This window comes from Scyliorhinus torazame, chromosome 3 (assembly GCF_047496885.1).
Source record: "Scyliorhinus torazame isolate Kashiwa2021f chromosome 3, sScyTor2.1, whole genome shotgun sequence".
Taxonomy (NCBI): Eukaryota; Metazoa; Chordata; class Chondrichthyes; order Carcharhiniformes; family Scyliorhinidae; genus Scyliorhinus; species Scyliorhinus torazame.
The window spans coordinates 61,112,419-61,138,877 of NC_092709.1; the positions used below are offsets into that span (position 1 = coordinate 61,112,419).

General features: G+C 44.2%; 1 protein-coding gene across 10 annotated transcripts in view; it reads right to left on the reverse strand.

The window, feature by feature from the left end:
- Positions 1-9,852: 9,852 nt before the first annotated feature.
- Positions 9,853-26,459, reverse strand: part of kiaa1109 (KIAA1109 ortholog) — a 626,997-nt gene continuing 610,390 nt past the window's right edge. For all 10 annotated transcript variants that reach the window (XM_072495716.1, XM_072495713.1, XM_072495719.1 and 7 more), the window contains 4 exons: positions 24,693-24,887; positions 22,897-23,031; positions 12,823-12,985; positions 9,853-10,699 (listed from right to left, as the gene is read on the reverse strand). In XM_072495716.1, coding sequence (XP_072351817.1) covers positions 10,477-10,699; positions 12,823-12,985; positions 22,897-23,031; positions 24,693-24,887 — 716 coding nt within the window. In that variant the 3' untranslated portion in view covers positions 9,853-10,476. The remainder of the gene's footprint in view (positions 10,700-12,822; positions 12,986-22,896; positions 23,032-24,692; positions 24,888-26,459) is intronic.

Sequence of the window (26,459 nt, forward strand, 5' to 3'; positions counted from 1 at the left end):
ACCCCATCCCATTTGAGCCACAATATCCTGAAACACAGTTCCCTTCTCTCACTGACCTCCTATTACCTGATCCCCATTTCCCTGCATACTTCCATCTTATCTCCATCTCTCCCCAGACCTCATTCGCCATCTTCCAATTGACCTATTTTCCAAGTCCTGTTCTCACTGACCTCCCGCCAGTGATCCTCATTGCCAACATCCCTATTCCCCAAATCTTCTTTCCCGGTGTTATGGGCCAGGGTTTAGAGAACCCCAAAGTTATCATGGAATTCACCTGACCCACAATTTTTAATATATTGTGGAATGGGGAGCACAAGGCCCACTCTACAGGTGTGGTACAGTAGAAATGGAAAAGTATTTTTTGAAACAAAACAATGTTTATTCTATGAACTCAAGTTAACCTTTTTAAAACATACAGTGAACATCTTAGCAACCATTAATTCAAATACAACCCCCAAAGAATACAACACTAAGTAATGCGTACGCTGTCCTTTTAACATACAGACGACTTACAAAAAAATATAACCCAAAGGTTAAAATCATTACTGAGAGCAGTTATTGGTTTTAAATCACCAAAGGATCGATTTACATTCTTTAGATGACAGAGACTCTAATATGCCTTATGGCTGTGACTGCAGCTATCCAGCTCTGAAAATGAAACTAACACACACCCTGCAGCAAACAACCTAAAACGAAAGTAAAAAGCTGACAGACAGCCCAGCTCCACCCACTCTCTGACATCACTGCAATAATAAACACCCATTTCTTGAAGGTACTCTCACTGCAGATATTTATATACACACCCATTTATAAAGACCCATTTCATAATGGTACTCTCACATGACACCTCCCCCCAAGAAAAAAAACAAAACCATCAACTTCAAGTTGGTTTCATTTTTCACCGTTTCACCATCTTTTACGAAATGCACACTAAGTTAATATACTTTATCGTTTCAAAAAACCACCACATGCAAACAGGTATAATAATATAGTTCATTTTTCTTTCTTCCTCCAACTGAAATCCTTCTTGATTGACAGTCTCTTTGAACAAGAAGGTCTCTGCACGATCTGTCCATTTCTCTATGCCTGGGCATTTCTCTTTAAAGTCAGATACTTTTGTTCAATCTGATCACGAGTCCCTTGCAATTCACCAATACATGAGCATTGGTTATCACAGCTTTCAGGCCGTCTAATGCCTGTTGAAAGTCCGCTGTCCACTGACATTTTAGACGTTTCTTCAACAAGTGCATCAGTAGAGCAACCACGCTGCAAACATTGTTCACCAATGTTCGATCAAATCCACTCATCCCAAGAAATCGCATCATTTACCGTCGTGTCGAGGGTATCGGAAACTCCTCAATAACTTGGTTTCACAACCTGTGTGACCATTCGACCCTGTCCAATAGTGTGGCCAAGGAAAGTAACTTGGGCTTTTCCAAATTCACTTTTGGCTAGGTTTATCACCAAACCTGCCTCCTGAAGTCGACCGAATAACTCCATCAGATGTTTTAAATGTTCTTTCCATGTCTGGCTGAAAATTACCAGATCGTCGATGTATACCGAACAATTGGGTAATCCTGAAACAACTTTGTTAGTTAACCGTTGAAATGGGCTGGGGAATTTTTCATGCCAAATGGCATAACTTTGAATTAGTATATACCATCTGGAGTCACAAAAGCTGACATCTCCTTCGCCCTTTCGGATAAAGGTACCTGCCAGTAACCTTTAAGTAAATCAAGTTTGGAAATAAAAGCTGATTGTCCCACTTTCTCAATGCAATCCTGCAAACGTGCGATCGGATAAAAGTCCGTTCTTGTAACTGCATTAACTTTTCTATAGTCCACACACAACCGTTGGGTATCGTCTGGTTTTGGTACCACCACTATGGGTGAGCTCCATTGGCTGCAACCCACTTCAATTATGCCATTTTTAAGCATACTCTCAATCTCTTTGTTAACCTGTGCCAATTCTAAAGGGTTAAGTCAGTATGGATGTTGTTTGATTGGAACAGCATTTCCCACATCTACATCATGTATAGCCATTTTAGTACTTGCCAATTTATCTCTACAAACTTGCCCACGTGATATCAATAACTCTTTCAGTCCGTTTTTCCTCTGGAAGGTAACTCAACAATTGATCCCAATTTTTAAGAATATCCTCGTTTTCCAATTTAATTTGAGGTATGTCAAATTCACAGTCATCTAGATTTGGTTTGTCACTTTGAGTTAGAATCATTAAATCCTCCTCCTTTTTCTCTCCTTCCCTTTCAAAGTACCTTTTAAGCATATTCACATGACACACTCGGTGAGTTTTCCATCTATCTGGAATTTTTACCACATAATTCACCTAACTTAATTTCCTTTCAATTTTATAAGGTCCACAAAACCTTGCTTTTAAAGGTTCACCTACCACTGGTAACAATACTAAAACTTTATCTCCACTGGCAAAATTACGACCTTTGGATTTCTTGTCCGCTACCCGTTTCATCATATTTTGTGTAATTTTTAAATGTTGTCCAGCCAATTCACCTGCTCTATTTAATTGTTCCCTAAAATTTGACACGTAATCCAATAATGTAATTTCCGATTTCTCACTCACCAATTTTTACTTAATCAATTTATGTGGGTCCTCCGACCTCATGACCAAAAATTAGTTCAAAAGTACTAAATTTGGTTGACTCATTAGGTGCATCCCTAATTGCAAACAGTACAAATGGAATTCTTTATCCCAATCTTCTGGATAATCTTGACAATAAGCCCTCAACATTGTCTTTAATGTCTGATGCCACCTTTCTATCGCTCTCTGCGATTCTGGATGGTACGCAGTTGATTTAAATTGTTTTATTCCTAAGCAATCCATAACTTCTTTGATAACCTTGAGGTAAAATTTGATCCTTGATCCAATTGTATTTCTGTGGGTAGTACATATCTAGTAAAGAATTTAAGTAACACCTCCACAATCTTTTTAGCTGTAATATTACATACTGGAATGGCCTCTGGAAACCTAGTAGACACATCCATTATAGTCAAAAGATATTGATTCCCACTTTTTGTTTTAGGAAGCGGTCCTACGCAATCAATTAGCACCTTTGTAAAAGGTTCCTCAAATGGTGGAATGGGTATTAAGGGCGCTGGTTTTAGCACTGCTTGAGGTTTCCCTATCACTTGACATGTGTGACATGATTGACAAAATTTAACGACATCTTTATGTAGTCCAGGCCAATAAAAATGTTTCTGGATTTTAGCTCGAGTTTTCCTTATTCCCAAATGACCTCTGTAGCCACTTAAAATGGCCAACTCCCGATTCAAAATGGCGAACGGAAAGGCTGATGGGAAAGTCAGCCAACAAGACAAAAACCAGCAGCTGCAGGTTGGCTGTGTATTTACCTCTGGAAAGGCCAGACACTATCGATACCAGCAACCATCAACATAACAAAACAACAGCCATCTGTATACTAATGAGCAATCCCCGGGAACAATAAGCAACATTTAGACACACAAAGCAAAACCAGACTCTTCGGCGCCAGCAGAAGCTGACACAAAAGGAGGTGAACGAGCACCTCAAGACCGCCCATCGATCAGGGAACCGCTCCAGCATCGGAGAAAATCAAACCAAGCGATTGAGACAAAGTCCAATCACTTGGGACCAGGTACAGGGTCTGCCCCGAAAGGCGAGAAGCCCCTGGGAACTATAAGAATTGAGCCCCAAGTTCAAATCGTTCTCTTCTCCACCGCTTCTCCAGCTCTTCACTCTTCAGCAGTTGGTCAAAACTGTAAGTCTTACTTCAACGCTCACTACGAGATAGGTGCTCCTAGCTATCAATCTGTACCAACTTCGAATCCCGCAGGCTCAGAACCCGAACGAAAGGCCATTTGTTTCCCTGACCTGGTGGGCCAGTTCCAAGTTAAGTATAGGCCTGTTAGTTGTAGAAGTATCTTAAACGTAGAATTTGTGCATGAGTAGTGATTACTGTGTATAATAAATGTGCTTTGATTTAAATCTTATTAATCGGTGTATTGGATTATTGATCATTACTCGGACGTGAACCACGTGGCGGTATCAAGATACCTGGCGACTCAAGAGCAAAGGTAATAAAACAGAGCAATTAAACTAAGGCAAAATTAGCAACACCTCCCACTGGTACCTCATGTGCAACTCGCAACACCTCCTTTCTATACCCTACCGGCAATACTACTTGATGAACTTCTGCCCACTTTTCATCCGCCTGTATATATAAAGGTCTCCACTTTCTCATCAAAACATTACTTTTACGGTAAAAACATTCTGGTATACACGCAGATTCCTCTTCTGTGTATGCTTTCTGATAAATCCGTTTTATTTCTACATCTTTTTGTTGTAACTCCGCCAATTTTCCTGAACTAAAAATATCCGCCTTATCCTCCACCTGTTCTTGTTCTTTTTTAACCATCTGATCAAAAATCGTTTCTGATAAGTGCACTTCAACTTCATCTTCACTCTTTGATTTCTACTCGTCTTAACCTGTTACTACACAATCCGGAAAAATCCCAGGATATTCGTCCTTCAACACTTCAGTTGTCTGATTTTCCACTGGCTTATCTACCGCAGTAGGCATCACTCCCACCTGCGATCCAGCTGTATCATTACCCAAGATAAACTGTATTCCTGGACAAGATAGTTTCTCTATTACTCCTACTACCACTTCACCACTCTTCACTGGACTTTCCAACATTACCTTATATAATGGAACACTACTCCTCTCACCCTGAATTCCATATATTACCACCTTTTCTGGCAACATTCTTCCCAAATTACATAACTCCTCATCTCTTACCATTAAAGATTGACTAGCTCCCGTATCTCTTAAAATTGTGACTTCTTTATCTACTCTTCCTGATACACATGAGTAAAGTTTACCCACACAAGTAAATTCTTTAGAGAAATCTGGCACCTTATCAATCACCTCTTGATCAGGCTGTACAATCTTTTGCACCTCCTTCACTTCACTTGGACTTTCCTTTACCACTTTAACAAACCCCACTGTCTTATCCTGTTTTACCACATCAGCCTTCCCAGTGCTATTCTTCAACCATCAACACTGTGACTTTACATGGCCTAGTTTATTACAGTGAAACATTTGAAACTTTTCATTTCTTTTCCACCCTCCTGGATTTCTTTTTTAATCTGAGGTACACTCTCCTTATTATCTCCCATCAGATCATCTTTGCCTCTACCACGTGAGTATTTCTCATGTCCCCAGTTTCTATCCCTCAAAGACTGAAACTGATGTTGAAAACCAAGCTTTGATTTATGAACTAATTCATAATCACCTGCCATTTCTGATGCTAATCTCGCAGTTTTAACCCTCTGCTCTTCCACGTGAGTTCTCACTACATCAGGAATTGAACTTTTAAACTCGTCCAAAAGTTTATGAGAGCTTCATATGTTTGATCTATTTTCAAAGCCCTTATCCACCTATTAAAATTACTCTGATCCTTTCAAACTCCATGCATGTTTGACCAGGTTCTTTCCTTAAATTTCTAAATCTTTGTCTGTAGGCTTCAGGCACTAGTTCATATGCACCCAAGATGGATTTTTTTCACCTCCTCATACAACCCAGATACCTCCTCTGATAGTGATGCAAACACTTCACTAGACCTACCTACCAGCTTTGTTTGAATCTATAATACTCATGTCCTGTGGCCATTTCATTTGTTTAGCTACTTTCTCAAATGAAATGAAAAAGGCTTCTACCTCCTTCTTGTCAAACCTTGGCAATGCTTGGACATATTTAAATAGATCCCCTTCGACTATGATGCTCTTCCTCACTATCCTCATCACTATCATCCAACTGTACGTTTCCCTTTACGCCTGCCAATTTCAACTGACTGTCATGTTTCATGGCCATTTTCTGAAGTTCAAACTCTCTCTCTTTATCTTTTTCCCTGATCTGTATCTCTCTTTCTGTTCTGCTAGGGCTATTCTTTGTTTTCCTTTCTTCTCTCTCTTCTTCCTCTCTCCCTCTTTCTCCCCTCTCTCTCTCTTTCGTATTCAAGCTGCTTTAATTCTTTCTCATGTTCCATTTGTTTAATCTGGAACTGAAGTTTTGCCATTTCCAATGAGTCAAACTGTATCTCAGGCAAGTTTAAATGCTTAGCCACTGCCACAATTACCTCATCTTTTCGCATTTTGTCAGTTAATGTTAACTGCAATGTTTTTGCCAAATCTAACAGTCTGCTTTTAGTCTCTGTCCATAAGGCACTGCGTGTGACCATCTCCACCCCCAAAAACTTCAGAGCCTCTGAAAGAGCCACTGTCCGCAACACACTCCCTATTTAAACTGAAATACCACACCTGAAAAGCACCCCCAATATGCCCACCCCTCACTGTCTTTAAGTTCACTAAGCCAATCCAATAGATAGACTTTTATCCCGGACGAGCCCCCAGTTTGTTATGGGCCAGGGTTTAGAGAACCCCAAAGTGTATCATGGAGTTCCCTGACCCACAACTTTTAATAGGCTGTGGTATGGGGAGCACACGGCCCACTCTACAGGTTTGGTACAGCAGAAATGGAAAAGTATTTTTTAAAGCAAAACAATGTTTATTCTGTGAACTCAAGTTAACCTTTTTAAAACATAGTGAACATCTTAGCAACCATTAATTCAAATACAACCCCCAAAGAATACAACACTAAGTAATGTGTACGCTGTCCTTTTAACATCCAGAAGACTTACAAAAAACAGAACCTTTAACAGAACCACATCAGGTTAAAGTCACTACTAAGAGCAGTTGTTAGTTTTAAATCACCAAAGGATCGATTTACATCCTTTAGATGACAAAGAGAGACACTAATACGCCTTCTGGCTGTGATTGCAGCTATCCTGCTCTGAAAATGAAACTAACAACACACCCTGCAGCAAACAACCTAAAACAAAAGTAAAAAGCTGACAGACAGCCCAGCTCCTCACTGCAGTAATAAACACCCATTTCTTAAAGGTACTCTCACTGCAGATATTTATATACACACTCATTTATAAACACCCATTTCGTAAAGATACTCTCACATGACACCCGGTCTCTGCAATCCCGTTCTGGATCTGGGGAAAATGGAGAGATATGGGGAGGTACTGTTGCAGGCAATTTAAAAAGTGTTTGTATCTGTTGGGCTGCTAGTTGCAGCCCTTGGAAGAGAAATTGCTGGCTTCTGGAGGCAAACGCCTGGACGACTGGAAACCTACAAACCAGTTGTCAGCACAAACCAGGTTGTTGCCAAATTCCTGCTAAATCTAAAATAGTCTGCTCCCTGGTTGGCTCCATAACATATTGCTTTAAGAAACAATTCCTCATACACTCTATGAACTCTCGCTCAAGGCTACCCTTGTCAATTTGATTAGTCCAGTCAAATGCATATTCACCCATGATTACCGTTGTGCCCTTCTCACAAGCCCTCATTTATTTATTTCTTGGAGTATACTATGCCCCACTTTGGAAGTATTGCACAGGGGCCTGAAAATTACTCCTACCAGGAGTTTTTTCCCTTAGTTTTTATTTCCACCCAGATTGATTCAACATTTTGGCCCTTAGCGCCAATATCAATAATTCTTTTGAATGTATTTTATTCCAAATGTGTATAAAATGTTACAAAATATAAATAATTTGGGGAACAAACTCCCCAACGCACAACAATAGAATTTGTGCAAACGATCCCCTCCGGTGGGCCCACAATTCGTAGGTTTTTCCGCCTCGACCAGCTCTCCTGGTATGGGGGAGGGCTTCTCGTGTGGCGGGCCGGTCCCTCTTGCTTTTCCCATCAGGTTCCCTTGCGTCACGACCACCTTGCCACCTCCTTCTCCAGGGCGATAATCCGGTCACCCTGGTCCTTTTCCAGCTCCTTGTTTCTTCCTGGCCTTCCAGTCACCTTTCCACCTTGCCCAGGGCCACCTGCATGATCACCATAGCTTTGGCAACTGCACCCTTTGATGTCCGATTTTATTCCTCTCGATGCTCTCTCAATTTTCTTGAGAGAAACATCTTCCAGCCATCCCCTGGTGTGGGGAGGGCTTCTTGTGCGGCGGGCCAGTCCCTCTTGCCTTCATTGGATGGGGTACAGAGTATAAAAACTGACAAGTCATGCTACAATTGTATAGAACCTTGGTAGGACGCACTTAGAATATTGCGCACAATTCTGGTCGCCACACTACCAGAAAGATATGAAGGCTTTGGAGAGGCTGCAGAGGAGGTTTACCAGGATGTTGCCTTGTCTGCAGGGCGTTAGCAATGCGGAAAGGCTGAATAGACTCAGACTATTTTCATTAGAACGACGGAGATTGAGGGGTGACCTGAAAAACATCTCCCAAGATTAAGAGGGGCATGGATAGAATGGATTGCCAGGAACTCTTTCCCAGGGTGGAGGGGTCAGTCGCCAGGGGGCGACTGGTTTAATGCCCATGGGGCAAAATTTGGAGATGTGCGAGGCAGGTTTTTTTACGCAGAGGGTGGTGAGTGCCTGGAACACGTTGCCAGGGGAGGTTGTGGAAGCAGATACATTAACGGCCTTCAAAAGGCATCTTGACAAACACATGGATAGGATGGGTATAGAGGATACAACACTAGGAAGTGCTGAGGGTTTTGGCCAAGGGTGGTATCATGACCGGTACAGGCTTGGAGGGCCGAATGGCCTGTTCCTGTGCTGTATTGTCATTTGTTCGCTCGCTCTGGCGAAGCCCGAGTTTCGCCGCCTCATGCATTGGCCGGTTCAGTCATTTGCTGTCCAGGCTTTTTATGTTCCCGGTCTCTACTCGTCCTCTGGATTGGTTGCTGTTTGGCATTTTTATCCTTCTTCTGTGTTTTGGTAGTGGCATGGGGATGTTTTGTGGTGTTAGTGGATGTTTTTCGGGCAAAAAGAGCCTATTTTCCAGGTTTGTGGGAGGAGAGCCACCTGATGTACAATTTCTTAGCACATCCCTGTCACCCGAAGTCAAAATATCAGAATTATATGTTAGGCTATTAAATCTGCAAATAAAATTGAAATCTTCTGAAGTTAACTGCCTTCAAGAAATCTTGCATATATACTTTTACTTATCAGCAGATTGGAAGAGGGAGTATTGTGTACAGTTCTGGCGCACTATAGGAAGGGCGTGAACGCATTAGCGAGAGTGCAGAAGAGGTTTACAAGAATGGTTCCAGGGATGAGAAACTTCAGTTATGAGGAGAGATAGGAGAGGTTGAGACTGTTCTCGTTGGAAAGAAGGCAGCTAAGGGGAGATAAAAGCAAATGACTGCAGATGCTGGAATCTGAAACAAAAACAGAAAATACTGGATAAACTCAGCAGGTTTTTTCAGCATCTGTGGATAGAAAGGGGAGTGAACATTTTGGGTCTGGATAACTCTTTGGCAAAGCTTTGTCAGGTATGACAAAGAGTCATCCAGACACGAAATGTTAGCTCCCTTTTCTCTCCACAGATGCTGTCAGACCTACAGCTAAGAGGAGGTTTGATAGAGGTGTTCAAAATCACGAGGGGGGCTAGACAGGATAGAGAGAAACTGTTCCTATTCATTAAAGGATCAAGAAAGGGGCAGATATTTAAGGTGATTTGCAAAAGAAGCAAATGCTGTGTGAGAAAAAACTTTTTCACTCAGCAAGTGGTTCAAGTCTGGAATGCACTGCCTGAAAGTGTGGTGGTAGAAGATTCCAACATGGCATTCAAGAAGGCCGTAGGTGATTATTTGAAAAGAAACAATGCACAAGGGTGTGGGGAAAAGACAGGGGAATGACATTAAATCACAATGCTCATTTGGAGAGCCTGTGCGGACACAACAGCCAAATGGCCTCCTCTGCGGCGTAACAATTATGTGATTAAATTAAAACATTCCTTTTCTAAAACCCAACAGAATTTTTATTTGTGGTAAATTCACAGTTGAACTCATAACCATTTAGTTTTGCATTTACAATAAAAATGGTTGTGTTTTAACCAAATCACAGCATATTTCTTCTCAAAGTAATGAAATGCACATAGCATAAAGATCATCAACAACAAATGCATAACAATAGGGATTTACTTCTGAACAATGAAATGTAAGACAATCCAGTTACTATTCATTTTGGTGATTATAATACAAAGACATTAAATGCATTGCACATAATCACAATAACAATGGAAATGCCAAGTAGCATTTTGACTCTTCACTATACATTTTCTCTCTCTATATATATATACACACAAACACAAACATCACAGTAATTGTGCAATACTTTGTTAACCAATGTAGAATGGTACCATGCACCATAGTAAAACAATCATACTTGTTCATAGCAAAGCAGCAGTGCAGTCTTTAAGTTATAATATATTTTCCAGTTGTTTTTTGCGAATAATAATGTGGCTTAAAACTGAAGTGTGATGAAGCACTACTCAAATTAATATTTGGAATACTATAAAACGTGTAAATGAAATTTACAGCAATAACAAAAATGAAAGTGGTTTTATTCTTGTAATAAATTTATTTTTGATGTTCCTCCTTGTCTTTTCCTTTCTTTTCTTTTTCATCCTGTAGTGCTACTCCAAGCTTTTTAATAAGTACTGAGAGAACCTTATCTAGTGGATCCATGACGCCACGCTGTACCCATTTTGGAATAGTGATTCTGGCATGATGGAATCCTAGTTTTTGAAGAATATAGTCCACACCCACTGGGTCAATCTTCCTTCCAGTCCAAGAGATTAATCTGAAAAAAACAAATCAACCAAATAACTTCATTGCCATAGTAGCAATCACATTTTGTAATGTGAGTTATAACATTTAATTACAAGTCATGAAGTGGCTGCAATGCTGAGAGAAGTATATAGGTGCAAATGAAAGTTCGAACATCAAAAATATTTTGTGCTGGTACAAAACTTTCAGCTTTTGTGGTAGGTCGAACCATAAAGTAAGCAGTGCTTTATCGTTTGCATAATATTACTCCAGCTTTAAAGACTCAGCCATTTTCCATAACGTAAGTTTTCAGCAATGGTTAATGTGCTGTATAAGCAAACTTGAATACATCAACAAACAATTCTTGATGGCTAGCTGGGATGATATGAAAAATTTTGACTTATTGACACCTACACTCAAGTTGCGGTAATTCCTTTACCCATTATGAGGAAATAGATGTTATTAACTGTTATTGTAGACTTAAAGAACATAGATAATGATGAAAGCCAACCATTTGTTCTTCAAGAGAAAATTCAAAATTTTTATTAAGATGGGAGATTCTGCACCGTCATTATTGTATATTGGAAGGCAAGCATCAGATAGTGTAGCCACTTAAAATGGCCAACTCCCGATTCAAAATGGCGATCGGCAAAGGCTGATGGGAAAGTCAACCAACAGGACAAAAACGAGCAGCTGCAGGTTGGCTGTGTATTTACCTCTGGAAAGGCCAGACAAGATCGATACCAGCAACCATCAGCATAACAAAACACCAGCCATCTGCATACTAATGAGCAATCCCCAGGAACAATAAGCAACAGTTCAGACACACAAAGCAAAACCAGACTCTTCGGCGCCAGCAGAAGCCTACACAAAAGGAGGTGAACGAGCACCTCAAGACCGCCCATCGATCAGGGAACCGCTCCAGCATCGGAGAAAATCGAACCAAGCGATTGGGACAAAGTCCAATCACTTGGGACCAGGTACAGGGTCTGCCCTGAAAGGCAGGAAGACCCTAGGAACTATAAGAATTGAGCCCCAAGTTCAAATCGCTCTTTTCTCCACCGCTTCTCCAGCTCTTCACTCTTCAGCAGCTGATCAAAACTGTAAGTCTTACTTCAACGCTCGCTACGAGATAGGCGCTCCTAGATATCAATCTGTACCAACTTCGAATCCCGCAGGCTCAGAACCCGAACGAAAGGCCATTTGTTTCCCTGACCTGGTGGGCCAGTTCCAAGTTAAGTATAGGCCTGTTAGTTGTAGAAGTAGCTTAAACGTAGAATTTGTGCATGAGTAGTGATTACTGTGTATAATAAATGTGCTTTGATTTAAACCTTACTAATCGGTGTATTGATCATTGATCGGACTTGAACCTCGTGGCGGTATCATAAAGATACCTGGCGACTCGAGAGCAAAGGTAATAAAACAGAGCAATTGAACTAAGGCAAAGTTAGCAACAATAGGAAGACAACTTTCTCCTCCATATTTGAAAATGTTGACTCACATTTGGGCTAGCAGTTTTGTTACTTCTGTTTTTCACAAGCTCTTTAAGCTGGGGTGAGGCCAACAGGCAAGGTTACTGGTGCTGGAGGAATCACAGCCAATTAACAGCTGGAATCATGGCTGATTTCCACCCGTCTCCTTTGTAGCCAAGGAAGGTGGAGGCCAACTGTAATGCCCTTGCTGCCAGCCCAGTTGAGACAAACCCAATTCAAGATATACTACGGATAAAATCTTTTGATTTGCATAGTTCTTGTATCAGACTATAAGTAAGTAAATTCACCATAGGCCCAGATGACCATAGACTGCTTTCCCTTTGAAGATCACCACACCTCAGGCAAGGGACAAGGTTGAGAAGGTGGGGCAATAACCTCAGCAGGTGTGGGAATTTAATCCACGCTTTTGCATCACAAACTAGCTGACAGTATATATCATGCCTGATTCATTAGGAAGGCTTATGGAAGAAATTCTTACTTCTGGTTAAAAGGCAGAGAGGAGACAATGTTACAGTAAAAAATGTAAGTATTATCAGTAATATGCCAAGGAGCTGTAATTTGGATAATGTGTAAACCGGAATAATTCATAATATATTTGGGGTTCTCAAAAGACCGAGATACAGTTGTAAAATAGAGATAAGTCAGCCATTGTCTAGATGCTAACCTTAGCGTGGGTTCCAGGTGCCAGGTATTACAAACAAACTCTCTCCAGTCCACAGTTGTATAAATCACCTCCTCCTTATTTTTGTTTGTGGAGCTGTCATCATGTATTATAATAGGACTTTTTTGGCCTGGGCGAATGGCAAGAATGCGAGGAGGGAAAATAGCTAGGAAAAGACAATATATATAGTAAAAAAAAATTCCCAGTGCAATTATTCAATAGTTATGATCCTGTTCATGCTTAAAGAGAAATTCAAATGGCTAGTGGTTAACTGAAAGAACTATGCCACGTTTTACATTTTTAAATGAACTAAATTTTATGTAAAAAATCCCAAAGCAAGCACCACTAACTTAGTACAATCATAAAGTATAAATCGAGTTCTACTTTTTACTCTTCTCCCAATGAATAATTTAAATCCCTTATTGGAATAATTGTAGATGTCATGACTCTACCCAATGTTCAATGATGGGTCATTCGTTGTTTTAAGTGTTTTAACTATCAACTCTTGACTTTTTATTGAATAAGCAAAGCTTACCTTTTAACTGTAATCAACCTAGGCTTGTTTGATTTGCATTTACCACAAGACCATAAGAAATAGGAACGGGAGTAGGCCATTCATTCCTGCTCTGCCATTTATAAAGATCATGGCTGGTCTAACATTTATTAAGCCCCCTTTCCGCTTTATCTCCATAACCCTTAATTCCCCTCCTGATCAACCTATTGATCTCAGCCTTGAAAATGTTCAAGGACGAAGCACGTTTCGGCAGCTCCCGCGACAACGGACTTTCGGGCTCTCCAGAGGAGCCCCAACTGAACTTTTTTGAATTGATCCCGTGTGGGAAGATGCAGTAAGGTCCCCCCTTACGATATATGGCCGTGATCAGCGGTGGAGCAGCGAAAAAAGACTCTGGAGCAGCGGCAAAATCGAGGGGTAGAAAGCAGGAGGGCGGAGAGCGAGCAGCATGGGGGCCGGACCAGCAGGAGTTACTTAAGCGCTGTGTGGAGGAGCTGAAAAAGGAGGTGCTGGCGCCAATGCTGTTGGCGATCGAGGGGCTGAAGGAGACCCAGAGGACCCAGGCGGTGGAGCTTCGTGAGGTGAAAGATAAAATGAATGACAACGAGGATGAGATCCTGGACCTGACGGTAAAAATGGAGGCGCACGAGGCGGTGCACAGGAGGTGGGCTGAGAGAATTGAGGTCCTGGAGACCAGGTCGAGGAAGAAGAAACTCCGGATTCTGGGTCTTCCCGAAGGAGTGGAGGGAGCTGATGCCGGGGCGTATGTGAGTACGATGCTCCATGCACTGATGGGAGCGGAGGCCTCTCCGACCCCACTGGAGCTGGAAAGGGGCTCACCGGGTCCTGGCGAGGAGACCCAAGGCTGATGAGCCGCCAAGGGCGATAGTGGCAAGGTTCCATCGCTTCGCGGACAAAGAAAGTGTGCTGAGATGGGCCAAGAAGGTGCGGAGCAGTAGATGGGAGAACGCAGTGATCCGAGTTTACCAGGATTGGAGCGCGGAGGTGGCAAGGAGGAGAGCTGGCTTCAATCGGGCCAAGGCGGTGCAGCATAAAAAAATAGTCAGGTTCGGCATGCTGCAGCCTGCGCGACTGTGGGTCACTTATCAGGACCGACACCATTATTTTGAAACGCCAGAAGAGGCTTGGACCTTTATTCAGACGGAGAAACTGGACTCGTACTGAGGGGAGGTGGTTGTGGGGGAGATGTTGGTTGTATATGGGGTTGTAAATATGGGTAAAGAATAATTCATGGGTGGGATGATGGATGGGGATGTGGGTAGAGTTCTGGTTCAAATTCCTAAAATTTCACTTTTTTCTTTTCTGTAGACGAGATGATGATGATGGGGAATGTGGGCGTCGGTGCTGGAGGGAGGTGAGACTCGGGGATGAGGGAGCTGGGATAATGGCTGCAACAGGAGCTGCGCCAGAGGGGGCGGGGCTGGTTCAGGAAAGCGCGGGCTTTTTCCAGCGCCAAAAAGGGGGGGGGGGGAGATGGAGGAAGACAAGGAGGAGGAGAGACTCCCACATGGGGGAGATCAATGGGAAGGCGGGGGAAGCCGGGGTCAGCAGAAGTCAGCTGACTCTCGGAAGTAATATGGGGGAGCAAAAGAGCTAGATGTGGATCTAGCGGGGGGGGGGGGATTCTAGGGATGCTGCTGCACTGTCCTAGGGGGAACTGAAAATGGAAGAGGTGGTCGGGGCGGGGGTTCTCCGCCTGGGGGACTGGAGGGTGCGGGAGGCGCGAGCACGGGACTGGCCTAAGATAGGAGATGGCTAGTCGGCGGCGGGGGGGGTAACCCCCCAATCCGGCTGATCACGTGGAATGTGAGAGGCCTAAATGGGCCGGTTAAGAGGGCCCGAGTGTTCGCGCACCTAAAGGGACTGAAGGCAGACGTGGCCATGCTTCAGGAGACACATCTGAAGGTGGCAGACCAGGTCAGGTTAAGGAAGGGATGGGTGGGACAGGTGTTCCATTCGGGCTGGATGCGAAGAATAGAGGGGTGGCAATACTGGTGGGAAAGCAGGTGTCGTTTGAGGCCAAGAACATAGTAGCGGATAAGGGAGGCCGATACGTGATGGTGAGTGGTAGGTTGCAGGGGATGGAGGTGGTACTGGTGAATGTATATGCCCCGAACTGGGAAGATGCTGGATTCATGAAATGGATGTTGGGGCTTATTCCAGACCTGGAGGTAGGCAGCTTGATAATGGGTGGGGATTTTAACACGGTGCTGGACCCAGCATTAGATCGCTCCAGATTCAGGACGGGGAAGAGGCCGGCTGCCGCCAAGGTGCTTAGGGGGTTTATGGACCAGATGGGGGGAGTAGATCCATGGAGATTTGCCAGGCCTTTGGCCAGAGAATTTTCTTTTTTCTCCCACGTGCATAAGGCCTACTCCCGGATAGATTTATTTGTTCTGGGCAGGGCATTGATCCCGAAGGTGGAGGGAACGGAGTATTCGGCCATAGCCATTTCAGACCATGCCCCACATTTGGTGGAGTTAGAGCTGGGGGAGGAGAGGGACCAACGCCCGCTGTGGAGGTTGGATGTGGGACTGCTGGCAGACGAGGAAGTGTGCGGGAGTGTGTTGAAAGGTGTATTGGAGGGCAACGACAATGGGGAGGAGTAGCATGGGAGGCGCTGAAGGCGGTGGTCAGGGGAGAGTTAATCTCCATCAGGGCTCATAGAGTGAAGAGAGAGGGCAGGGAAAGGGAGAGGTTAGTGGGGGAGATTTTAAGGGTGGACAGGAGCTATGCAGAGGCTCCTGATGAGGGACTACTCAGGGAGAGACGAAGACTCCAGATGGAGTTCGACCTGTTGACCACAGGGAAGGCAGAGGCACAGTGGAGGAAGGCACAGGGGGTGATATATGAATATGGGGAGAAGGCGAGCCGGATGCTGGCACATCAGCTCCGTAAGAGGATGGCAGCGAGGGAAATAGGCGGAGTCAAAGATGGCAGGGGAACTACAGTGCGGAGTGCGGGGAAAGTGAATGAGGCTTTTAAGGCCTTTTACGAGGAACTGTATAGGTCCCAGCCCCCAGGGGGAAAAGAGGGGATGCGCCGATTCTTGGACCAATTGAGGTTCCCACGGATGGAGGAGCAGGAGGTGGCTGGTTTGGGAGCGCCAATTGGGATGGAGGTGCTGGCTAAAGGACTGGGGAGCATGCAGGCAGGGAAGGCCCCGGGGCCGGATGGGTTCCCGGTGGAGTCTTATAGGAAATATGTAGACCTGTTAGCCCCGTTGCTGGTAAGGACCTTCAATGAAGCAACAATGTCAGAGGCAACGATCTCTTTGATCTTGAAGAGGGATAAGGACCCACTGCAATGTGGGTCGTATAGACCGATCTCGCTTCTTAATGTAGATGCCAAGTTGCTGGCAAAAATGTTGGCCACGAGGATTGAGGACTGTGTCCCGGGGGTGATTCACGAGGACCAGACGGGATTCGTAAAGGGTAGGCAGTTAAATACTAATGTGTGAAGGCTCCTAAATGTGATAATGATGCCATCGGTGGAGGGAGAAGCGGAGATAGTGACAGCCATGGACGCGGAGAAGGCCTTTGATCGGGTAGAGTGGGAGTATCTCTGGGAAGCGTTGAGGAGGTTTGGGTTTGGGGGAGGGTTTATTAGTTGGGTTAAGCTCCTGTATAAAGCCCCGGTGGCGAGTGTGGTCACGAACCAGCAGAGGTCGGAGTATTTCCGGCTGTATCGAGGGACGAGGCAGGGGTGCCCCCTGTCTCCTCTGCTGTTTGCATTAGCAATTGAACCTTTGGCCATGGCGTTAAGGGAGTCAGGGAAATGGAAGGGGGTGGTTCGAGGGGGAGAGGAACATAGAGTGTCGCTGTACGCAGACGACCTGTTGCTGTATGTGACGGACCCAGTGGAGGGGAAGGTGGAGGTAATGCAGATCCTACGGGAGTTTGGAGATTTTTCGGGCTATAAGCTCAATGTGGGAAAGAGTGAGCTCTTTGTGATCCATCCGGGGGACCAGGGAAGAGGGATAGACGACCTACCGTTGAGGAGGGCGGAAAGGAGCTTTTGATACTTGGGGATTCAGGTAGCTAGGAGCTGGGGGGCACTGCACAAACTTAATTTGACGCAGTTGGTGGAACAGATGGAGGAAGATTTTAAAAGGTGGGACATGTTGCCACTCTCGTTGGCGGGTAGGGTACAGTTGGTTAAAATGGTGGTCATCCCGAGATTTCTTTTTATATTCCAATGCCTCCCAATTGTGATTACTAAGGCCTTCTTTAAGAGGGTAAGCAGGAGCATTATGGGATTTGTGTGGGCGAGCAAGACTCCGCGGGTAAGGAGGGGATTCCTGGAGCATAGCAGAGATAGAGGAGGGTTGGCGTTTCCGAATTTGGCTGGTTACTATTGGGCAGCCAACGTGGCAATGATCCGTAAGTGGGCGATGGAGCGAGAGGGGGCGGCGTGGAAGAGGTTGGAGATGGCGTCCTGCAAGGGAACGAGCCTGGGGGCGCTGGTGACGGCACCGCTGCCGCTCTCACCAACAAGGTACACCACGAGCCTGGTGGTGGCGGCAACGCTAAAGATCTGGGGGCAGTGGAGACGGCACAGGGGTGCAACGGGAGCCTCGGTGTGGTCCCCAATCAGAGACAACCATCGGTTTGTCCCAGGAAGGATGGACGGGGGGTTTCAGAGCTGGCATCGGGCAGGGATTAGAAGAATGGGGGACCTGTTCATTGACGGGACGTTAGCGAGCTTAGGGGCGCTGGAGGAGAAGTTTGGGCTACCCCCGGGAAACGCTTTCAGGTACATGCAAGTGAGGGCGTTTGTGAGGCGGCAGGTGAGGGAATTTCCGCTACTCCCGGCACAGGGGATTCAAGATAGGGTGATTTCGGGCATATGGGTCGGAGAGGGCAAATGTCGGCGATATACCAGGAGATGAAAGAAGAGGGGGAGGCTTTGGTAGAGGAGCTGAAGGGTAAATGGGAGGAGGAGTTGGGGGAGGAGATTGAGGAGGGGCTATGGGCTGATGCCCTAAGTAGGGTTGATTCCTCTTCCTCGTGTGCCAGGCTTAGCCTGATACAATTTAAGGTGGTTCATAGAGCGCATATGACGGGGGCGAGGCTGAGTAGGTTCTTTGGGATGGAGGACAGATGTGGGAGGTGCTCAGGAAGTCCGGCGAACCATGTCCATATGATTTGGTCATGCCCGGCACTGGAGGGGTTCTGGAGGGGAGTGGCGGGAACAATATCTAAGGTGGTGAAAGTCCGGGTCAAGCCAAGCTGGGGGCTAGCACTATTTGGAGTAGTGGACGAGCCGAGAGTGCAGGAGGCAAAAGAGGCCGGTATTCTGGCCTTTGCGTCCCTAGTAGCCCGGCGAAGGATCTTGCTAATGTGGAAGGAGGCGAAGCCCCCCAGCGTGGAGGCCTGGATAAATGATACGCTGGGTTTATCAAGTTGGAAAGGATAAAGTTTGCCTTGAGAGGGTCTGCGCAGGGGTTCTACAGGCGGTGGCAACCGTTCCTAGATCATCTCGCAGAGCGTTAGATGAAGGTCGGACAGCAGCAACAGCAACCCAGGGGGGGGGAGGGAGGTGGGGGGTTTCTCTGGGGGGCATGTGAGCAAGAAAACACATGAATGATCCGGAAACTGACATGTACGGGAAGAATCCAATGTACCAAGTTCTGTATCGTATTGACTTGCTATGTTCATGTCTTGCCACGCGAGTTCTCTTTCTTTTCTTTGTTACGGGCGGGGGGGGGGTTTGTTTGTAAGGTGGAAAATATTGTTGAAAAAATTCTTAATAAAAACATATTTAAAAAAAAAAAGAAAATGTTCAAGGACTCAGTCTTCACAGCTTCCTGGGGTAAAGAATTCCAAAATTCACCACTTTTTGAGAGGAAAAATTCCTCCTCAAATCCATCTTTAATGAGCACCCCCTTACTCTGTGACCAGGCCCTTGGGTCCAACACTCCCCCATTGGGAATAGTGTAGATGGGCTTTAGAGTGGTTTCACAGGTCGGCGCAATATCAAGGGCCGAAGGGCCTGTACTGCGCTGTAATGTTCTATCAGCGGAAACATCCACCCAGCATTTACCCTGTCTAACCCCCTAAGAATCCTACATGTTTCAATCATATCACATCTTATTCTTATGAACTCTAATGAGTACAGACCCAGCCTGTTTCATCTTTTCTCATATGGCAGCCCCTCCACACCCAGGATCATCCCAGTAAACCTCCTCTGTACTGCCTCCAATGATAATGTATTTTCCTTAAATAAGGGGACCAAATACACAGTTTTCTAAATGTGGCCTCACGAGTACCTTGTATAGTTGCAGCCACACCTCTTTACATTTATACTCCAGCCCCGTCCAGGGGTTGTTTATCAGTTTCTCAATCGGACATTTCCATTTAGTTTACATTTAATATGCTAATTCCTAAAACTAAAAGTTATATTCTAAAACATGAATTATGTGATGAGATATTCACAATACTAAATATGCATAGCCACGATGGCATCTGGGCGAATGGCAACAACATGAGGAAGGGAAATAGCTAGGAATAGACAAAAATATATATATATTTAAAACTCAGTGAAATTACTATATTTTAAAATAACCTCTGCATTAGTTTAATAGGAATGTGTGTATTTAGAAGAGGATGACAATCTTTGCAAAAACTTTCAAATTACTAATCACATTAGAAGTAAGAAACAGTGAAACCCCCAAGGAGATACTTCAAGAAGTACAAGATGACTATTGTTAAACCTAAGGAACCATGGAGATCCAGCTGGAACATGTTACTGGATAAGGAATTATATAAGATAGAGGGAACGGAATCAGAACACGATAATTGGGAAGGAGGTGCTAAGAGGCACATTATCGGGTTCAGTGTGTAGACCATGTATTGAAATTCACATGAATGATCTAAATGCCAGCTTGGCTAAGTTCCTTTCACCTCTGAGTCTGAAGGTTTTTGAGTTCAAGTTCCTTTCCATTCCAGCACTTCAGAATATTAATGAGGGGTTATAATTTTGGTGGAGGCTCTGCTATTGGATATGATATGCCATCTGGCTATTTTGAGTGGTTCAAGTGAATGTGAAAGATACACCAGTCAAAGAACAGGAAGTTTACCCTGTGTCTTGGTCAACATTACTTCCTTAATCATGAGCAAAAACAAGTTAACTAGATAAAGGGGAACCAGTGGATGTCCTGTACTTAGATTTCCAGCAGGTATTTGATAAAGTGCAACATTAAAGGTTATTGCAGGAAACAAAAGCTCATGATACAAGGGTACATTGGCATTTGGAGTAATGTGTACAGTATTGGTCTCCTTATTTAAGGAAAGATGGAAATGCATTAGAATAAGTTCAGAGAAGGTTTACTAGAGTAATTCCAGGAATGGAGGAGGTCTTATGAGGAAAACTTGGAGAGATTAGGTTTGTATCCACTAGAATTCAGAAGATAAAAGGTGACTTGATTGAATCTTTTAAGAACCTGAAGAGTATTGATAGGGTGGATGCGAAGAGGATGTTTTCTCTTGTTGGAGAATCTAGAACTAGGGGTCACTGTTTAAAAAATACGGGGTCACTCATTTAAGACAGAGATGAGAAATATTTTCTCTGAGAGTTGTGAGTCTCTGGAACTATCTTCCTCAAAACACAGTGGAAGCAGAGTTTTTGAATATTTTAAGGCAGAGCTGGACAGATTAAAGGCTATAGGGGATTGGCAGGAATGTGGGGTTGAAGTTACAATCAGATCAGCCATGACCTTATTGAATTGCGCAGCTGGCTCAAGGGATTGAGTGGCTTACTTCTGCTCTTAATTTGTATTTGTAACTTTACGCTAAGTTGAACCAGTAAGACCACATGAGAGGCAATAAGTGAAAAATAGATCTGCTAATTGACCGAATACCAGTGGTGTTATCAATCATATCAAAGATTGCAAGGAGTTGAAGGTGGGATATACACCAAAGTAACGCTGACATAGAAAGTCACTGATGACCAGGGCAGTCAGCGTGCTCTTGATATCATATAAACTAGACCGAAAAGATTCAAACAGCAAGTGCCAATATAGGTGGTGGCAATGACACATTCCAGAGTCTTAAGGGTCAGGGGAGCCCCATGCGGGGGTCTTTAAAGTAGTTACTCTGGGGGAGCTGATGAAGAGGGAGGGTGCCCCGGTGGAGGAGATCCAGTGCAAGTGGGAGGAGGAGTTGGGAGGGGTGTGGTGTGGTGCTGGGGTGTGGAGTGAAGCTCTGCGGAGGATAAACTCGTCCTTGTCGTGTGCAAGACTGATTCACAATTTAAGGTGGTGCATAAGGTTCATATGATGGGGCTCATATGACGGGCTCATTGGATGAGTTGTTTTTTCCCCAAGGGTGGAAGATAGGTGTGCAGGGAGTCTGGTGAACCATTTCCATATGTTTTGGACATGCCCGAGATTGGAAGGATTCTGGAAAGAGTTTGTGAATGTAATGTTGAAGATTTTGGGAGTGGAGGTGGCGCCGAGCCCGTGGGTAGTGATATTTGGGGAGTCGGAGGATCCAGGTGTGCAGGTGGGGAGAGAGGCTGACATGGTAGCCTTTGCCTCCCTGATAGCCCAAAGGCGGATCTTGTTGTGCTGGCGGGACTCAGAGCCTCCGAAATTGGGGGCATGGGTGAGCAACTTGGCAGAGTACCTCCACCTAGAATAAATTAAGTTAGCCATTAGAGGGACGGAGAAGAATTAATTGACTTCTTTAAGGGACATTAACATGTCAGTGGGGGGTTCTTTGTATTTTGTATGGGTTTTAGGGGGGAGGGCTTGGGGTAAAAAGAGTGGATGGAGAGGGGAATAGGGTTAATTGTGTATTGTTTATTGTTGCTGTTTGCTCATTTCTGTTCTGTATATATTTGAAAATACCTCCAATAAAATATTTTTCAAAAAAAAAAAGTTCCTCTGAATTTAGAACTACTTTTTTTCCTTCTAACTCTTTCAGAGTAACTATGAGAGTAAAGCTGGTAGAACCAGTTAGGAATTTAAATCGTTTTGTTAGATGGCTCCCAGCCCAATGCAGTGGTCCAGGTGAAGTTAGCCCTCCTGAAAATTGCCAATTAAAACCTTATGTAGGAACTTCCCAGAGGATTCCCCAGTGTATCTTTGGGGTACCCCCCCAAATCCGATGCTGGGGAGCCAAGAAGCCACGGTCCACTGACACATTACAGAATCCTATGGTGAGAGGCAGAGCGGTTAAAGATCAAGTTAGAGAACTCAAGAGTCACTGAGGGGAAGATCTTTAAGCAGTGAAACAGTTACGGCAGTTTCAGAAGTACGGGAGTACTCAAAGCGCCATTGTTGATGCCAACAAGCATTGTCCAAGAGCAACAGTTGCATAGTTAGGATCTGATTTCAGAGGCCAAGGAAGACAGTTGATGATCTCATGAAAGAGATTTATGCTGAAGAACAAGCTATAAACAGTTGAGGTCAGAACTGGTCAAACTCACGGAATAGTTGAGGCAGTGCAGTAGTTCACACCATTTTGAAGACAAAAAAAATCCATTACAATTAGAGTTCTTTATCATCAACTATTAAATTATCAAGAAAAGTAAATTACCTTTCTCTTTTTCTTTGAGATAAGCAGATACAAGATCATGCAAGAACATAATCAGTTCAGCATCCATGGTCACGCAAATATGGTCAGTGAATTCTGTCACAACGCTACACTCTATCTTTGGCTTACTGTTGGGGTCTATTGAACAGGAGGAAGAAAAATCAACATAATTCTCTGGAGGCATGTACAAATTTTCTATTCTGTTATTTATTTAATTTAAATTGTTCATCTTTAAGGACAAAAAGTTGATCCAGAACTTCATCAATTTTAACAAATGTATTTAAGAATCCACCTCGGTAATAATTTAGAAGCTAAGTAAGTTCTAAAAATCTATCACAATAGATTGCACAGAAGTACTTGATGAGCATTGAAAATGTCTTGGTTGGACATCTCCCGATCAGCAACCAGGAGAAAAGAAGTTGCTAAACCGAGGGAATGCCTACAGCTACAAAGTAATTGTGGAATGCCCACAGCTACAAAGTAATTGTTTCTATTGCATCAACTCTCCTCACGGAAAGAGAAACTACAGCAAAGGGCAAGATTCTCCATCTGTTCACGGCAGCAGGACTCTCCAATCCCGCTGCAGTGAATGGGAGATTTGGCTGAACGCCAAATTCTCCTTCCTCGCTAGCAGTGTTTGTGGGGCGGATTCGCAAAGGAGAATCACGATTAAAGTATCATTTACAAAAAAAAGTAAAGAAATCTACACAGAAAGTACTTTCCCCCCCCCTCCTTCCCCATAAAAGTTTAAAAAATATATGCATAAATGTAACGATTCAGCAGGTAAAAACATTTAGTAAAGTAAAAGCAAAATTCTGCAGATGGATACAGGGAATCTGAAATAAAAACTAAAAATGCTGGAAATGCTCAGCTGGTCAGGCAGTATCTGAAAAACAGAGTTAACAGTCAGAATCTTCTGCCTTGCAGGAAGTGAGAAAGGAGGCAAGTGAGCCAGTGAGCCTTGGAATTGAGCGGGTTAGCTCTGGAACCAGTACTTTATACATTCCTGCCTACGTTCTGGGCAGGAAGGTCAGTGGTTGACCTTCCTGCCCGCCTCCACTTGAGTCCCTTAAGTGGCCAATTAACAACCACCTAAGAGTCTCTTTATCGCTTCTGTTGCAATCTTCCCATCTCCAAGTGGGCCTGCTGTCATGTGGCCTGCACGACTAATAAAACAGTGTGGGCTGCATGTCAGCTGGAGGATGGGGACAGGATCTGCATGATCAAGAGCATGGAAATGGGTCAGGGGTGGCCCAGACAGCCACCCCTCTGCTCTTGCTGCCAACTCCCTTCTTCCCACAGTCCCCCTGCCCCACCCTTTGAGACCCCTCCTCCAACTGCACTTATCTTTCTCCTGGGTTTCTTTGCGATCCTGGGGAGTGTTCCCCCAGGAGTCACGGCTTTCTCTTTGACGTTGCCAAGTGTAAGAGCAGCCGGCCTGATTGGCCGGCAGCTCTTGGTAGGCAGGAAGTTGTGTTCTGGAGTTCTCAGTATGGAGGAAAGTTTGTCACTGTCCAGTTAACTACCTAATGGGCAGATTTTATGCCGGGCCTTCCTCCTCAGAGTAAGCGCAGGTAGGTATCTTGCTGCTTTTTCAGGCAGCGACTGAGACACCCGCCGAAAACCCAAGATTCCATCCAACACGTCAGTTCATGGTGACCTGATGAATCAGTTATGATGAAAAGGTCAACTTTCTTTTTCACCACAGATGCTGCCTGAGCTTCTGAGTATTTCCATACTTTGTTTTTATTAAACAATAAAAGATCCTTCTAAAATAATTTGTTTATTCAAACCTTTACCTTGCAATGAAGGTTCTTGAGGTTCCTGCATGTGTATTGATTTGAAGTCCAACTGCATCCTTGGCAAGGCAAAGATTGTTTCTGTCTCATGGTTGTAGTTGGCAGTTCCACGGAAACCACTCAGCAGATTGGAACTTTTAATAGTTGCTTTACTGTCTCGGGTGTTAGCATCAACGTTTCGAAGAAGGTTTAGCTCTGTATGATAAAAAAAGTACACCAGTTATGTTTACAAACGTTCGCTTCTATTGATTTGAAATCAAGGATTTACTGAGATCTTGCTCTGATTTCAAAGAAAAATTATGCACAAAATGGCAATCTCATGAATTTGTTATAATTGATTAAGTAAATTAAATATGAACTTTTCTCGATATTTATGTTTGCAATGTCTCCATAAGTTTAATGCATTAAATGAAACCAATGGATAACTTAATTTTTAACTTAATGTAAACCTTAAACATACTGTAATCATATATCATATAATTTACAGTGCAGGAGGCCATTCGGCCCATCGAGTCTGTACCGGCTCTTGGAAAGAGCACCCTACCCAACCCATACTTCCACCCTATCCCCATAACCCAGTAATCCCATCCGACAATAAGGGCAATTTAAAAAAAAAATTTTAATATATTTTATTCGAGTTTTTTGGCCAAACATAACAATACGTAGTGTTTCTTTTACACAACAATAAAGCAATATAAATAGCCGTGGCCAGTTTTAAACAAATAAATAAATAATATATATAAACAAAAACAAAAGAAAAACAAAACTAAATGGCAACTGCCTTGTCCAAAATAAATACTCTCCAAAATTACAGTCCAACAGTCCAATATACAATTACATATACCAAATACCTATACATGTACAATAACATCCCTGAGAGTCCGTCCGATTCCTCCCCCCACCCCTCCCCCCTGGGTTGCTGCTGTTATCTACTTCTTTTCCATTCCCTCTATCTTTCTGTGAGGTAGTCGACGAATGGTTGCCACCGCCTGGTGAACCCCTGAGCCGAACCCCTTAACACAAACTTAATCCGTTCTAACTTTATGAACCCTGCCATATCGTTTATCCAGGTCTCCACCCCCGGGGGCTTAGCTTCCTTCCACATTAACAATATCCTGCGCCGGGCTACAAGGGACGCAAAGGCCAACATGTCAGCCTCTCTCGTCTCCTGCACTCCCGGCTCTTCTGCAACCCCAAATATAGCCAACCCCCAGCTTGGTTCGACCCAGACCCCCACCACCTTCGAAAGCACCTTTGCCACCCCCACCCTGAACCCCTGTAGTACCGGGCATGACCAGAACATGTGGGTGTGATTCGCTGGGCCTCTCGAGCATCTCGCACACCTATCCTCTACCCCAAAAAATTTACTAAGCCGTGCTCCAGTCATATGCGCCCTGTGTAGCACCTTAAATTGTATCAGGCTTAGCCTGGCACACGAGGACGATGAGTTTACCCTACGTAGGGCATCCGCCCACAGCCCCTCCTCAATCTCCTCCCCCAGTTCTTCTTCCCATTTCCCTTTCAGCTCATCTACCATGATCTCCCCCTCGTCCCTCATCTCCCTGTATATGTCCGCTACCTTACCGTCCCCCACCCATGTCTCTGAGATCACTCTATCCTGCACTTCCTGCGTCGGGAGCTGTGGGAATTCCCTCTCCTGTTGCCTCACAAAAGCCCTCAATTGCACATACCGAAATGCATTCCCTTGGGGCAACCCATATTTCTCTGTCAGCGCTCCCAAACTCGCAAACGTCCCATCTACAAATA